Source organism: Zingiber officinale, chromosome 9B, assembly GCF_018446385.1.
Source record: "Zingiber officinale cultivar Zhangliang chromosome 9B, Zo_v1.1, whole genome shotgun sequence".
NCBI lineage: Eukaryota > Viridiplantae > Streptophyta > Magnoliopsida > Zingiberales > Zingiberaceae > Zingiber > Zingiber officinale.
The window spans coordinates 120,887-138,199 of record NC_056003.1 but is presented as its reverse complement, the minus strand read 5'-3'; the positions used below and the strand labels follow the sequence as shown (position 1 = coordinate 138,199).

Genomic DNA, 17,313 nt, shown 5'->3' with positions numbered 1-17,313 from the left:
ATCTTTAATTTTAAATATATATTTTATTGAAAGAAATATTATAGAGGAGATTTAAAATCATCAAACTTGGAATTTAGAATATTTAAAAATGAAATATTATATCATGTATGATATTTAAGGAATAAAATATTTAATTGATTCATCATAAATATTTTAGAGAAAATATTGGATGCAGAGGATATTTTAAAAAAACTATCCTTAATCACAAATATCTTTATTGGAAAAAAATAGTATGGAGGATATTGTGGAGGAGAAATATGAAAATTAATTTATGAAGGAGATACGAAGAATATTTAAATATTCATTTGCTATTACGATCAGGAGCACGAAAGGTTCGCCTCGTCGCTCCAAATTCCAATTCCTCTTCTAGTTGTCACTCGAGCATTTCGAACAACATGTCGGACGCTGGCGTAGTCACAGTCTACAGCAACGGAGCCGCCCTGGAGGCGAAGAAATCCTCAACCTTCTCCGTCAAGGTGGGGTTCGTCCAGTTGCTGCGCGGCGGCGTCATCACCCCACGAGCAGGCTCGTATCGCCGAAGAGGCTGGAGCCTCCGCCGTCGTGGTGCTGGAGCGCGTCCTAGCAGATATCCGCTCCCAGGGCGGCGTCGCCCGCATGTCCGATCCAGCTCTCATCAAGGAGATCAGGCGCTCCGTCACCATCCCTGTCATGGCAAAGGCTCGGACCGGCCACTTCGTGGAGGCGCAGATCCTGGAGGCCATCGGCGTTGACTACGTGGATGAGAGCGAAGTGCTCACCCCGGCCGATGACCAGAACCACATCAACAAGCACAATTTCCTTCTGCCCTTTGTTTGCGGTTGTCGCGACCTCGGGGAGGCCCTCCGCCGCATCTGTGAGGGCGCCTCCATGATCCGCACCATGGGCGAGGTCGGCACTGGTAACTTCATCGAGGACGTCCGCCACGTTCGTTCCGTTATGGGCGGCATCCGCGCTCTGCGCAGTATGGACGATGATGAGGTGTTCGCCTTCGCCAAGCGCATCGCCGCCCCTTTCGACCTTGTTATGCAGACCAAGCAGCAAGGGAGGCTCCCTGTCGCCCTCTTCGCGGCAGGTGGGGTGACCACCCCTGCTGATGCTGCCCTCATGATGCAGCTTGGTTGTGATGGCGTCTTCGTTGGTTCTGGCATCTTCAACAGCGCTGATCCCGCGCGAACGGCTAGGGCTATCGTGCAAGCGGTCACCCATTACACCGACCCAGAGATCCTCGCGGAAGTGATCTGCGGCCTTGGTGAGCCCATGGCGGGCATCAACCTCAGCGACCCCAAAGTCGAGAGATTTGCGTATCGGTTGGAGTAAAAGACAAGCTTCAAAATCGCGTCTTTACTATGACTTCGCAGTTGGGTCGTTTCTTCACTGAATTAGTTTCTTCAAATTGCTTACCTAGCTACTTGCATTTGCACTTAATTCCTAGTATGATTTATCTTATAGTGTGATCTCTCTCTATAACTCTGTGATCAAGAAAAGTCTACGCATGTTTAGTAAAAATGTTTGCTTTATTTTAAACTGTGTTTAATGGATTAATAATGCAGCCTATGAATCATAAGAGCTTTAAGAGTGTTTTTCGTGTACATATATGCAAGGCAGTTTCTGTTGGCTCAGAATCGGTGAGTAGCAGCAGGATGCAGCGAACAAAAATAAAACAACGAAAGAAGAGGTTGCCTCACTTCTGTTCTCAAAAGAAACACACAGCACTCAAAAACGCACAGTGAAAAAAACGTAAGAAAATCTTTACTGTTATGAAATACCAATTACAGCTTCGAGGGCCTCTTTAAATACACCACAAAACAAGACTTAAACCACTACTTATCCCATTAAAATAGGAATTAAAATAGGAAGATTAATTCAATGTTTATCCCATAGGAAAGGCTAAGATAGGAGAGATTAACGCGGCTAACTTAATTATGTCGAGGATTAAATTCTCACATTACCTCTCCTAATCCTGACATGACTCTAAGTCTCGGATGCCGAGTAGTTGTCGCATAGTAGCTAACTTCACTCCTGGCAATGCTTTAGTTAAAACATCCGCTCGCTGTTCTCCGGTATTAACGAACTCAACCACAATTTGTCCCTTCTCAACACATTCTCTGATAAAGTGAAACCTTGTGTCTATATGCTTGCTTCGACCACGGAATACCGGATTCTTCATGAGTGCTATAGCAGATTTGTTGTCAACAAACAAAGTTACCGGCTTTGGCTTTTCACCGGTTAATTCGCTAGTAAGACTCCTCAACCACAAAGCATGACAGGCCGCAGTTGTGGCTGCGATGAATTCTGCCTCACAAGATGAAAGTGCCACTGTCTTCTGCTTCTGTGAATTCCAGGACACTAAGCTTTCATTAAAATAGAAAGTCATTCCACTTGTGCTTTTCCTCCCATCGAGATCACCGGCTAAATCACTGTCCGAGTAGCCGAATATACTAATTTCCGGGGGTCCCTTTATGTAAGTAAGTCCAAAATAGATTGTACCTTTCAAATACCTGAGAATTTGTTTGACCACTTTGTGATGCATGATTGTAGGTCTTTCCATGTATCTGCTTGCCATCCCGACAGGATATGACAAGTCTGGTCGTGTGTGTAGCAAATATCTCAGGCAACCAATGACGCGTCTGTACTCTGTGGCATCAACTGGAGTCCCTTCCAAGTCTTTATGCAGTTGTGTCTTGGGTTCCATCGGATGTTTTGTGGCATTACAATCTGCCATCTTGAATTGAGACGGAATTTTCTTAGCATAAGTTGATTATCTAAGTAAAATTCGGCTCTTCTGTTGTTCCACTTCAATCCCTAAGTAGTAGGAGAGAAGACCCAAATCACTCATCTCAAATTCTGTCATCATTTGTTGCTTGAACTTGTTGATTCTTCCTGTGCTACTTCCTGTCACGATGAGATCGTCGATATACACTCCAACAAGTATACTTGGTTCTCCTTCACCTCTTGTATATATTGCGTATTCTTGAATACATTTTTTGAAGCCGAGCTCTACCAGACTCCTGTTCAGCCGCATGTTCCAAGCTCGTGGAGTCTGCCGCAGTCCATAGAGGGCCTTGAATAACCTGTACACCTTATGTTTCTGATTTTGTACCTCAAACCCTTCCGGTTGAGAGACGTATATTTCTTCTTCTAACTCTCCGTTAAGGAATGCTGACTTCACATCTAGATGGTGTACCTCCCAGCTTCGATTCCCTGCAAGTGCAAGAATGACTCGAACAGTATCAAGTCTAGCGACCGGTGCAAATACCTCTTCAAAGTCGATGCCTTGTCTTTGTACATAGCCTTTAGCAACTAATCTTGCTTTATGCTTAACAACTTTCCCAGCTGAATCTTTCTTCAGTTTGTATACCCACTTTAGGCCAATAGGTTTGTGGCCTAATAGGAGCTCAGTTAGGGTCCAGGTCTTGTTCATCTCAATAGTTTCCAGTTCTTCCTTCATTGCTTCGTACCAACAAGCCTCGGTTGCAGCTTCTTGATAACATGTCGGCTCTTCAGATATCAACATCACCTCGTCCTCTTCTTCATCAATACCAACCACTTCCTCAGTGTTGGCATAGATATCAGCAATGGATCTAAAACGGACCGGTCCTTCATAAGACTCAGGTGAGTTTGTTATCGAAGGCGAGGAAGCTGTATGGGTGTTCGATGATGGTGTAGATGGACTTGACGCTGCTGGCGATGTTGTGACGTCTTCTGTTCCTGCCTCAATGTCTACTACAACAATCACCTCGTCGGTGTCGAGTACATCCTCCACCATAAACTCCGGTAAGTTTTCTTCATGGTTAGCACCTGCAGTCCATGTCCATTCACTATTTTCTTGAAATACTACATCTCTACTTACTTGTAGCTTGCCATGCCTTGGATCAAATAGACGATGAGCTTTGCAGCCTTCCTCGACACCCAAGTATACCATAGGTGAACTCCTGTCGTCAAGTTTCTTCAAGTGAGGGGTTGCATTTTTCACGTATGCAACACAACCGAACACTCTCAAGTGGGCGAGATGTGGCTTTCTCCCCATCCAGGCTTCAAATGGGGTACGGTCTCCTAGTGCCTTAGTTGGGAGACGATTTAGCAGATAGACAGCATGCCTAACTGCCTCTCCCCAGAACTTTGCCGGCATATGTGTACCCTTGAGGAGAGATCTTGCCATGACCATCACAGTGCGGTTACGACGCTCCACAACGCCATTCTGTTGGGGTGTGTAGGGAGCCGTAAGGTGCCGCTCGATTCCTTCATTTTCACAGAATTGAGTGAACTCTGTGGATAGAAATTCACCACCATGGTCTGTCCGGAGTGTTTTGATCTTGTACTCAGTCGTGTTCTCCGTCACGGACTTGAATTTCTTGAATGCTTGGAATGCATCATTCTTTGCTACCAATACAAATACCCACATCCATCTTGTACAATCATCAACAATCAACAGGAAATATTTGTTACCAGCCAGTGTACTTGGTGAAATTGGCCCGCAAATATCAGCATGGAGAAGTTCCAACGGCTTCGTCGCTCTAAAGTTAGCTTGGTGCGGGAATGGCGACCTTCCATGTTTAGCGACCACACATATCTCGCAAAGCTTGTTCGGCTGAGGCAATAGTGGCACATCAACCGCTAACTTCTTCTCCCCCAACAGCTTCAAGTCATGGAAATTGACATGTCCAAGCCTTGCATGCCATAACCAGGTCGGATCTTCTAGGCTTGCTAGGAGACAGATTTGCTTGAATGTCTTTAAGGTTATCTTGTACAAGCGATTTTGCGTTCGCTTTACCAGCATCAAGAGCTTCCCGCTTCTATCAATTATCTTCATGGCATCTCCTTCCATGTGCACCTCGTTCCCAGTTTCTGTCAATTGACCAAGACTTATGATATTACTACAAAGTCTCGGAATGTAGTATACCTCGTGGAGAGCCTTCTGATCGCCGTTCTTGCATTCGAACACCACCGTTCCCTTGCCCATGATCTCAATGGTTGATCCATTGCCAAACCTCACCCTCCCGGTGATGGTTTCATCCAGCTTTTGAAATTTCTCACGATGGCCAGTCATGTGGTTGCTGGCACCATTGTCAAGGTACCAGACGTCCTTATCTTCTTTCTTAACGCCTCGGTACATCTCCGGCAGCAACCTCTCTTCACTGAGTAGAATGGTATCCTGCCGCTCACGCCTAGCGTCAGACTCCTCGTGGGACACGGCCATCATTAGTGCCGACTCTTCATCGGTGGCACAAGTGAGGTGAGCCTCATCATCACGCCGCTTGTTGTAGCATTCGGACGCATAATGCCCCATTTTCTCACAATTGAAACATTTTATATGTCTCTTGTCTCGAGTGCCACTGTTGTTGCCGCTAGTCCGTCCTGCACTGTCTTGGCGTTGCGTACCACGGCCACGACCGCGCCCTCGCTCACGTCCACGCCATTTGCCACGACTAGGGCTGCTGGACCCACACCCCTTTCCTCCTGACGAAGTGTCCACATTGCTCCCCTTCTGTCGCATTTGTCATTCGGCATGAGTTAATAGGAGCTCACCTTCAGTGCCGTTGGTGTTGCTGCATAGTCGTAGCGTTCGTTCTTCGTACGCCTTCAGTCGTCCTATAGCCTCCTCAAATGGTATAGACTCAAGGTCGTAGAATTGCTCAATACCAGCAACAATAGGAAAGAATTTATCAGGGACAGAATCGAGCAATTTTTTTTACCAACGAGGAATCTTCAAGCGTGGCACCAAGGGTGGAGAACTTGCTGCTTAGGGCGCTGAGTTTACCAGCAAACTCATCAATCGTTTCGGTTTCTTTCATTCGGAGAGCGTCAAACTCGCTCTTCAATGTTTGTACACGTGCCTTCTTCACCCGATCACTACCAAGATACCTCGTCTTGAGGTTGTCCCAGACTTCCTTCGCCGTCTTCTTTGTTGCGATCTGGAGAAGGATGTCTTCGGGGACACACTGCAGGATGTATGCACTTGCCTTTTTGTCCTTCTTTGCATCCACCTGGGCTCCTTCCGCTGGCTCCACCGCCTCCCAGACTCCCTGGGCATCAAGGATTGCCTCTGTCTTTATTGCCCACACAGTATAATTGCGAGGACTTAGCATCGGATAGGGAAATGACACTCCGCCGTTCTCCTTTACTGGGATGCTCGACATTTTATGGAATCGTAGATTCTTGGATGTCTTATACTACCAACCTCGCTCTAATACCAAATGTTGGCTCAGAATCGGTGAGTAGCAGCAGGATGCAGCGAACAAAAGTAAAACAACGAAAGAAGAGGTTGCCTCACTTCTGTTCTCAAAAGAAACACACAGCACTCAAAAACGCACAGTGAAAAAAAACGTAAGAAAATCTTTACTGTTATGGAATACCAATTACAGCTTCGAGGGCCTCTTTAAATACATCACAAAACATGACTTATTCCACTACTTATCCCATTAAAATAGGAATTAAAATAGGAAGACTAATTCAATGTTTATCCCATAGGAAAGGCTAAGATAGGAGAGATTAACATGGCTAACTTAATTATGTCGAGGATTAAATTCTCACAGTTTCATCTACATTTTTTGTATGCTCGGATGGAGAATTGTAGATGAATCTCGTTATTCTCTTTCCTATGCTGTAAAAGACATTCGGTTGAACTGAACAATGCTCTTGTTTTTGGTTGTATTGTGCTTGAAGATTCCTTGTCCCTCTTATGCTAAATGATACGCGGTAAACATTCTTGATAAAAACTGAAGTTTCTTTGTATGCCATGTGTTTTGCTTAGTTGTGTCAATCAGGCAAGCATGTGAGTTTTTGTGTTTCTGCCTGTTATGAAGCATCTATCAAATAGTAAGTAAATTAGGTTACGTTTAACTTGTAATGTAATCAAATTTGTAATATAATCTAATGTAATCTTGATTACATTATTACATTTGGTAAAATAATATATGTAATTTTTTATTACAAAGGTGTTTATATTTTTTTTGTTCGGTGTCCATTATTTTTTATAAGAAATGTAATTCATATTATTATAAAATGATAAAAATATCTTGCGATCTCTACCAACGGTTGTCGTACCTTTGCCGGAGCTTGCAGCAAACCAGCGACCACCGTCGTTGGCCTCCTCCACTGGCTGCCACCACCGACAATCGCCGGTCGTCGGCGGCCAACGGCGGTGGGCGACGATCGCGGTGGACTAGGAGTATATTCAACATTTAAATTTTGGTTAAACGATGATCTCGTAATGTAATCAGATTACATAGTATTTGCTTTATAATTCATATTATAAAAACTTCATTATCTTTTTAATCCAGATTACATTACATTACAAATTTAAAATTAATCAAACAAAATAATCAATCTTATAATATAATCTTAATTACATTACAAGATAGATTACATCCTACCAAGAGTAACATAATTAGACTAACATCATATTTATACATTTGCAGATGAAGTTGGCATGCCAATTATTATTTGGATCAACCATGTTTGAGTTCTGATTCTAGTGTTTTTCTCAACAATTATGACCTTATATCGATATCAGTGCTAGTAGGAATTTAAAAAAAAATAGAGAAACCAAATAATGATTTCTCTTCCGGCAAGGATTTATTATTGTATATGATAGCATCAGCGGTGAGTTCTACGAATTGAAGAACACCATTTCCAAGTGGCTGTGTGCTTTAACTTGATTTGCCATTAAGATTCTTAATGATGTATATCTCCCAGATAAGCATCGCGTGGTTTGAGATTGCCTCATGGAAATGCTTGTTTGGAAGTAGGGCTTTAAATGAATGTGAACAAGTTTGATGTTGAATTTAGTAAGAATTTATTTATATTTATTTAATATATTAATTAAATAAATAGGTTTGAACAATTCGTTAAGTTAAATAAATAAATTTGAACACATGTGTTTAGTTTGTTAACGTTCGTGAACAATATTCATGAACAACATTCATAATTAATGTTCATGAACTATATTCATTAATAAATTCTTTTTAATATGTTAAATAAATAATAAAATAAAAAAAATATAAATATAAATTTAAATTATCAAGTTTAATAACTAATTAAACAACTAAAAGTTTCAAAAAATCAAACAAGTTTAAATTGAGAGTTTGATAATATATAAATGAATCAAGCTTGAACTAAGCTCAAGTCAAGCTTGAATTGAGAGCTTGATAACATATAAACGAATCAAGCTCAGCCAAGCTTCAAACAAATTCAAACTCATAAAAAATAAATCAAATCAAACTTGAATACTTATTTTAAAAGTTTGATTCATTTTAAACTCGGCAAGACTTATTTACAATTCTATTTGGAAGTAAAACAGAATAGCCTATGATTTTAATCTGGTTATTACCATGACATGATAAATCTCCTTTTCGTGTATGCTCAGATGTAAACTGAATTCCATGCCTCAAAAGTGCAGTTGCAAAGGTTTGGCCTATATTATAAAGATAACAATCCATTTCTTAGGATACCCTTTATTATTTGCTCCTTGCCAAGTTCTTCCTTTGCCTTGTTTCCGTTTTTGTGTGCTCTACATTCTCTTTTGGCATCTTCTCTCCTGTTTTTTTAGCACTTGAGTGTCCATGTTTGATTGCTTAGCTTAGAGCGCAGGTATGCTATGAGTCTGATTGTATGTTAATATTTCTGAAAATATACATGAAAATAATATATTTAATAATATATATAAAAATATTTTTAGAATATTATCTGATAAAATAAATCTAATTAATTTAAAAAATTCAAAAAATTTGAAAATAATTAATAACCTTAAAAATTTAAATTTAAATCTAAATAAATTTGAAAATTCAAATGATAATAATGACAAGGTCAATATTCATCTAGATAAAATTAATAAATTTCTTAATAAATTATTTAATAGTCTAAACAATATCAATCCAGAAAAAACCAAAACACACACCTAGACAACAAAATCAAAATAAAAAAAAATTAGAACCCATCAAAAATCGGATTATCATCAAGTTAAATATAGTTATAAAAGTAACAGACACAAACCTATAATTAAATTTTAAAAATAACAGACCAATAATTCAAGGGAGACTCCAGAATAACTGGCACCTCTAAAATTAACCTACCCGATAGGGTAACCAAAACCAATCTACTCGGTAGGATAATTAGGACTAGTTCAAAGAGACAATAGTTTAACTTGACTAACGGTACTGATGAAGTTTTAGATGATAGTATATTAGGAAAACTTTGTTTATGCATGTCTAGGAAGATATGACTTAGACCTGGTGCATTTGGCTTAGTGGAACTAACTGAAGCTACCCTTTACGGATCCTAATCAGTTAAATCAAGATTTTGTATTAAGTTCAGTGGATAGGACTATTTGGAAAAACTCGAAGGCATGATTATTCTAATGATGTCTAAGTGACTCATCATAATCCAGAAGTTTATCCAAAAAATATCTATTTGTTGAGCCCAAAGCTAAACCTGAATCTAACACAAAGTTAAACCAAACCCTGAAATTGCATCTAATTCATCTCACAAATTATAGGATTCTCTGATTGAAAATTTAGATCGGGTGAAATGACTAAGGACTAAATTTAAATTAAATTAAATATTTCAATTTAAAATTTATTTTAAAAATTTTTTAATTTAAAGTTTATTTTAACTTAAAATTTATTTAAAAAATCCTTTTAACTTAAAATTTATCTTTAAAATATTTTTAATTTAAAATTTAATTTTTTTCTTAAAAAATCTTTTTTAAAAAAAATAAAAAATCTTTTTAACTGAAAATTTATTTTAAAAATCTTTTTAACTTTAAATTTATTTTAAATTAGTCTATAATTGATTCAACTTAATTTTTTTTAACATAAATATTTTAAAATTAATCTTACATAAAAATTATTTTAACACAAAAATTATTTTTAAATTATTTTAAAAAATAAAACAAAAAACAAAAAATAAAACCGGATCAAAAACCAGGGGTGGGTACCCCTGGTATAGTCTTCCGGGGCGCTCGGAAGGCGCTTCGGGCGCCCCGCCGGCAACCATCCCGAGAGCCCGAAGTGATTCCGGGTGCCCGGACCGCCTTATATAAGGGGTGCCAAGGGCGCCCCCTCTTCTTGTACCTCACCCTTCTTCTTCTTGCAAAGGTTCTCTCCGAGCCTTAACTCGAGAGGGATTGAAAATTAAAATTTTTTCCTCTTTTCTTCAGTTATTATGCTGCTGTTAGTCAACCGAAGTCGTTATTTCTAAAATTCTTATTCACGATACCTCGGTAAATTCTTCTTCCTTCCTAAGTTTTTAAAATGCCTCATTTCTATAATTTATGCTTAGTATGGTTTTTCTTTAATAATTTAGGAAACGTTATAGATCTGGTGCTGAACCCTCCACTGCTAGTACCGACCCTAGGTTCCCTATTGACGAACTTAGGATTATGTTTGAGTCTACCATTTATATGCCTATCAGGACTAGGTATTTAGATAGACAGTTCTTCTTGCGCTCTTGCATTCCAACTGTAGAGGTCATTAACTACTATAGCTTGCAAAACCTTGTTTATTGTATCAATTCAGTAAACATTGATTTGTGTGCTAAGTTGTACAACAATTTAGTCAGGGTAGATGATCTTACATATATTGTTAGGATAGCTAATACTAATATCACGCTACCCCCTACCATCATCCATACGTTTTTAGGGCTACGACCATCTACGTGCACTTTTCCGTGCTACCCCTCCTAGGGATCTATCATTTGGTGATCTTTACTCGCACATTACTCTTGATACGATTTATTCGTAATTTTTTGGGAGAGAGCGAGTACCCACTGTGATTATGTATAGGTCAATATCCCTTCGAACTCACAACTACGTCTTCTGATGCTTGCGATCTTGCGCTGTGCTCCTGCGACGAAACTTCTCAGACAAATGCTGTTTTTCTTTTCTTTATTATTGTCGCTGAGATTGAAATTTTTGATGAAATCTTCAGCATGATGAGTTCTTATCTGAGTTGAGTTAATCTTCACTGTCATATTAGTCATTGTTCATCAACCTATTTGCAGAATTTTCCTAGATCATTTATAGTTTTGCAGCTACAAGAAATCAACCAGCTTGCCATTTAAACATCATAACGAACAATAAGGGTAAGCATGTATGTTAGAATTTACGATCCCACAGGTCATCCGAGTTGGTATGTGATGGGATACTTGCCACATGAGGTCGCGGGGTCGAAACTCAGGGTAGTCGGGGAGTAAATCCCGGGTCCCTGTGCAACTCACCCCACCTGCCACATGCTCGCTCAGGATGCTGTGATTTACCTCTCTCGTGATGGCCTTGGGTCGGGTGCGGCGGGAGCGCTTGGGGCGAGCGATTTCGTCTTTTTTTGCCACATGTATGTTAGAATTTACCACCTTTGCCTTCTACGCCCTCTCCCGCACAAATTTCCTTTCATCTGTTCCCTCTTTTCGAAGAAAGCCTTGCCTCCACTTTTTTACGCTGTCCTCGCCGGATACCTCGCCCCGACTTCTGAGTTCCCTTTCCCCTCTCGACGAGCCTATCCTTGCCGAGACTCTGAAGTTCCCTCTCCTCGCTAGCCGCGACTCTTGAAGTTCCCTCTCCTCGCCGCGACTCTTCCTCGCCGTGACGCTTAAGTGGGCGACTTGTGACCCCGTGGATCATCCTAGTTGGTATGTGACGGATGTTGTCACAATGAGATCGCAGGGTCGATTCTCGAAATAGCTGAGGAATAAATCATCTATCCCCGTATTATATCATATCCATCACATATTCATTCGGATGTTACGATTTATTATCCTCGTGATGGTCTTGAATCGGATACGATGGAAATACTGAGGACGAGCGATTTCGTCACAATTATGTGGACGACTTGTGAGCGACAATCCATCAGGCAGTCCACATCAACATTTTTTTATTTGTTTAATAAAACTTTCTTTCTTTCCTCGACTCCGTCTTCCCATCGCTGTCCCCTAGCTTTCTTCACGACGCGACTCTTCCCTCTCCTCGCCGCCGTCCTCAACGTGACTTTTCCCTCTCCTAGCCATGGCTCTTCCTCACAGTGAGGTCGTTCTCTTGGCGGCCAAAGCCAACGACAACGCTGTCCGATCCTGCCTTCTCCTCTATAAGTGGTTCCCTGTCTCCTCCACTCCCATCGACGGTAGCCGCCCAATCGTAGGAACACCCGCCGAGGAAGTTCTGATATGTACTGGTAACCTCTTTTTTCTTCCTTGAAATTACTATTTTGATTCTCGCAGTAAAGTTGGGTTCTTTCTAAGATACAAGCAGTAATTCTCGTTTCCCCTCCTTCTATTGACTGTGAACTTCGATTCATGTCTCAATTTTGGTTCTTTCTCATGGATACGGATTAACTTTGTTGGCTAGGTGTGATTTGGATCCTGGTGTTAAATTTCCCCCACTTTTGGGTTTTGTTATAGCTTTTCTTTTGTCGATCTGTTCTGTAAGGTCAAGGATCATTTCGTGCCGGTAAAAAAATTTATTCTGGTTTTGCCGCCGTTCTATCAACTCAAAGAAGTGAGCTTTCAACTTTCAGCTTCTTAATTTGCCTGTTTAGGCATTGACCGAGTTCTCATCTGCACAAATTTTTCAATCAAGCGATATAGTGTTACCATGAAATTTACACCCTTAAACTTAGATCAGAATTTGAAGCAGTATTGGTTTTCTGGTTTTGCTAGGATGTTTGCCTAGATATAGGACTTTTTAACGTGTGGTTCATGTACACTAGTTTACATGCACTTTGAGATCAAACGTGGTCTCTGTGAAGGAACTAGGAATTTTAACTGACTTAGCACATTCATTTTTTCCACGCATGACTAGAATTTGTACCTTCAAGAACAAAATATGATGAGCCACACTAAGCGGTGGCCACTTGAATTATTATGCTCAATAATTGTCGTCCCTTTTTCTACCACTCGATGACTACGCTTCCATATGTCCAAATGTCTCATTGAATTGTATTCTGGATGTTGTTTTTGTAAAATGGATCTGTTGTTTTTCTTTGGCAGGAAACTTACAAAATAGCGTATCAAAAGATGGTAAATTAATATTTGTGTGAAGAACGACTCCTATCGAGAAACTAGTAAGAGATCCAACACAAGTTACAGGGAGATTACCTTTGTTCACGTGTTTGCTCAACCAGAGTGAATTGCTGCTGCACCATCAGTAGGATTTGGACGTGCCCCTCCAATAGGGCCTGGTTGTTGCCTGAAACAGTTAAGGAGGTTTTGGATTTGACTAACAAGTCGATTTGTCACTTCATTAAGGCTGTAATTTATTTATTTTTTCAATAAAGTAACACATTTATCATTAATAAAGCAATTATGTTCATGAGGTTCATTTTAGTTTAACAAAACACTATTTGGGTGAACAAACTGTCAAGAATTTGTTTTGTTGGCTTGACAATATAAGAAACAGATGAAGACATTCACTTTGTAAGTTTATCATGTAGCCATCATTCTTTTCATAAGTTGTGTGTGACATGAGTGCTTTGTCTAACTATGAATGTGCAACACATGACCAAGGTCTTGCCGTCGCAAATGCTCAAACAGAATAAGAGCAAGTGAACGATCAAACAATTTGAACAAAATTTATTGTTATCAGTGGAATACCTACGAAGTGGCTTTGAGAAAGGTCATGATCCAACAATTTGCCATTACCAAAATAGTATGATAGATATTGTGCAAAGCAATGCAAGTCCAAATCCACTACCTATCGGAACAAGTTCAACCTTTCCTATTTCTATCCACCATATAGTAGTATCTAGACGTCCAGCATAGCATACAAAATTATCACACATATATAAAGATATCAATTGAATCATAGATGAAACTAATGGCATGAGTAGACTTTTCCAACTTTCTATAGCATGTGGAAGTTACTGAAGAAAAATAGAACACTTTGGAAAGAATGAAAAAGGCAACAATGTACTCTCAAAATCTACCAGCGATTCTTTCATATATCAAAGCTTCTTCTACCAACTGAAAAATAAACAAATTGAAAACACATAATGTTAGAGCTTGAAACAGGATAGATATACAGATAAATTAGGGAATAATATTTAAATTTGAGCTTTATGGATAGACTCCATGTCTCCCTTTCAAGTGGCAAAAGACGATTCGTTAGCTCTTGACCATCTATATTTGATCTGATAACCGACACATCATTATATTTATAAAATTTCATAAATTTAATTGATTTACAAATAAAATTATCATACAATTACAGAATTAATAGATACATACTATTGCTGTAAAATTGGATAGTTGTATTTGTCACGTGACACACCTTGATGCCCGCACCAATGATATAGTTGAGACTTTGAGGTTGACGTCTCTTTTAATGATTTCAATCTCTTGCCACATCCCTTTGTTCTTACTAAAGCAGGATCAAGAATAACAGGGGCCCATCTACAGATTTCTTTCCTTTGATTTTTATTGTCACATATCCTACTAATGTTCATCTCTTGAATTTTACTATAGATACAATCGAATTGTTCATCTAAGAATTTTATCCCCTCATCAGTCAAAGATGCATCATCAATTAATACTGAAGCTTTATAGGATAACCTCGAGTGTCTTGACATCAAAAATCTTCCAGGATTATCGATGAAATTTTGTTCCCCCAAAGTATATATTGCTTCAACATTTACATCTCGTGTCCATCGTTTGAGTATATACTTATCAGGCAAATGAAATACTTGGTTGATATGAAAAAAAGTCAACATATGCTCGCATGTAATGCCGTCAAAGTCAAATTTTCTATAGTTAGAGGATATGTAGTCTCCTTGTTTGTCATGCGTGAGAATCCTTGGTTTGGAGGAAGAACAACTTTAAAATTCATGATATGACAAACCACTAATTCAACTCCTATAGATACTTGTTGCACATAATAACTATGACTTTTACTCATTTCACTTTAAAACTCCACCGATTTCTTTTTCGTGTACAATTTAATCATTTGAATTTCCATTGGCCAGTTTGTCTTAATTCTGTGATGCTCATTCATATCAATATGGTCAACAACTAACTCATTGTGCTTTTGGTATCTTAAGACTCTATTAAAATGGATGATAAAATCCATCAATCAGTTCTTATTTGAGATATATCTCTTGAAAAATGTATGTGAGCCTTCAAATCTTTGACTACTTGACATTCCAGCACAAAATGCATGACTAAAATATGCTGGCACCCACTTGCGTCACAATTCGTACATCAATGACAACCAATCATTTTTCTCCAAGTTAGCACACTTAATATTTCTTTCCATGAATTTTTAAATTTATCAAGTGTTGTACAATTTCCAATGACATTCTTTATACTTTGATAGAAGTCACGAAATGTCAAAGGTGGTAATTTTTCTAGGAATTTATTCAATATGTGGCATAAACAATATCAATGCACTGTCTAAGAGAAAACTTGGGCAATGACTTTCGTCATAATAGGATCTTGATCAGTGATGATCATGTTTAGTGCACCTTTAGTTATGACTTGTATGAACTTATTAAGCAGCCAAACAAAAGACTCAGTTTTCTCATCACTTATAAAGTCGTAATTAAAAATAATTGTTTGATGATGATGATTAACTCTTACAAATGGTGTAAAAATCAATCCATATTTGTTAGTGTTATATGTCGTATCAAATACAACTACATCACCAAATGCATTATAAGTCGTCCTTGATACATGATCCGTCCAAAAGCATTTACTAAATATGTTATCTAAATCAATTCCATAATCAAAGAAAAAAGCTGAATTCTTCTTTCTCATATGCAAAATAACTCAATTAGTATTTCGACATCAATACTGTTTTGTTCATCTCTTAACTCTTTCTCAAAGCTTATAATATCTCTTTTTGTGCAACCTACCCGCTCAGGTCCTCCATACTCTATCTCTAATAATCACATTTGCTAACAAGTTGACACATCGACCTCTGAAAACTGTTGAGTCAATGCTTTCTTTACTATCGAAATATTACGATGTGAGCGTAGTAAATATACCTTTGAAGGAGTTGAGAGTGGATGATTATGACTCTCCATGAAGTTACTGACAATCCAATTAGGTCTAGTTTGTTCCTTGGTAAATGAAATTTTTGACTGACAACCAGTTCTAACTTAACCACGTGATCTTTCCTTTTTTACCTAATCACCTTTTGCATGTTGATTCCATTGATCATATGTATGACCTTCTTTAAAGCATACAAATATTTTCCAGACAATTTCATTTGTTCTCTTATTTTTCTTGTTATTACTTATTCTGGTGCTAAATCTGACTTCTCATGCATAGTGGTTATATAACAAAAATCCCTCCTCTAGTGATGCAAATTTCATCCCAGATTTTGACTTTCGATCATCTACAACTTGGGGAATGTATAGCTATCCGCGGTTGTTATGTTTTTCCATTGCTGGGGAATGTGAGATATAGATAAAGTGAGGCTAAGTCAAAAAGGCTTGATAAAGGATAACTACATGATTAATTAAGAAAAGAAAATATAATCATCACAAATGTTAGAGAACATATCAAACAAAAGAAAAGCTATAAAAAAAACCTAAAAGTGGAGGAAAATTTAACACCGATACCCAAATGACACCACGCCAACAAAGTTCTTTGTCAGTTCTTGCTTAAAAAGTACGCAAATGTGCATTCTTCAAATTTGAACAGACAAAGAAACTGTATAAAAACAGCTCTATACAGAAGGAACAGATGATAACTAATATTCAAAGTCGTTGAGAGATATCAATCTTAATGTAGACATCTATTATGTTAGCCTCCAAACATTCACTACACAAATATGTCTTAATTTTTGTGCAATTCAAAGTAGCTTTAAACATCTTACTAATTTTGTTACCACCGGTAGCCAAATCGCACCACACCAACTCTATTAATCCGTATCCAGCAAAGTTAAATGAATAGGGAAAAGATTTAATTAAACAGAAGGCAAGCTATGCCCACAACAAATTCCGGTAGCATAGAAAAGGTCTAAATACAACATAACTCTGATCCGCAGACTTAGATTAGAATGAACAACATGGGAAAAAAATCATATAAGAATATAATGACCATAACCGCTAGGAAACATATCATCTAAATTTTATTATATTACAGTTTCATTAATAGGATGAATTAATAAAATGAATTGTTATTGGTAACAAATGAAAAGAAGTCATTAGTGTTGGGCGGCGCCGGCTGAGTTTGTTCCTGAGACATAGAACTACTTAAGCGTCGCAGCGAGGAAGAGTCGCGGTGAGGAGAGGGAACTTCGGAGTCGTGGCAAGGGCGAGCGAAGAGTCGCGGCGACTGGCAAGAAGAGGGAACTTCGGAGTTGCGGCGAGGACGAGCAAAGAGTCA

General features: G+C 38.8%; 1 protein-coding gene, 1 long non-coding RNA gene and 1 pseudogene across 2 annotated transcripts; 2 read left to right on the top strand and 1 right to left on the bottom strand.

The window, feature by feature from the left end:
* Nucleotides 1-395: 395 nt before the first annotated feature.
* LOC122025361 lies at nucleotides 396-1,317 on the top strand (annotated as a pseudogene).
* A 637-nt stretch (nucleotides 1,318-1,954) lies between these two features.
* LOC122025078 (secreted RxLR effector protein 161-like) lies at nucleotides 1,955-2,722 on the bottom strand. The gene has a single exon (XM_042583836.1). The coding sequence runs from the start codon at nucleotides 2,720-2,722 to the stop codon at nucleotides 1,955-1,957; it is 768 nt and encodes a 255-aa protein (XP_042439770.1).
* Nucleotides 2,723-11,847: 9,125 nt separating this feature from the next.
* LOC122024304 lies at nucleotides 11,848-13,306 on the top strand. The gene is made up of 2 exons (XR_006123389.1): nucleotides 11,848-12,161; nucleotides 12,976-13,306. It is a non-coding gene; the product is annotated as an uncharacterized LOC122024304 (long non-coding RNA).
* The last annotated feature ends 4,007 nt before the right edge of the window (nucleotides 13,307-17,313 follow it).

Coding starts and splice junctions, on each gene's coding strand:
- LOC122025078 (XM_042583836.1), bottom strand. CDS start 2,722: ATGGCAGATTGTAATGCCACAAAACATCCGATGGAACCCAAGACACAA.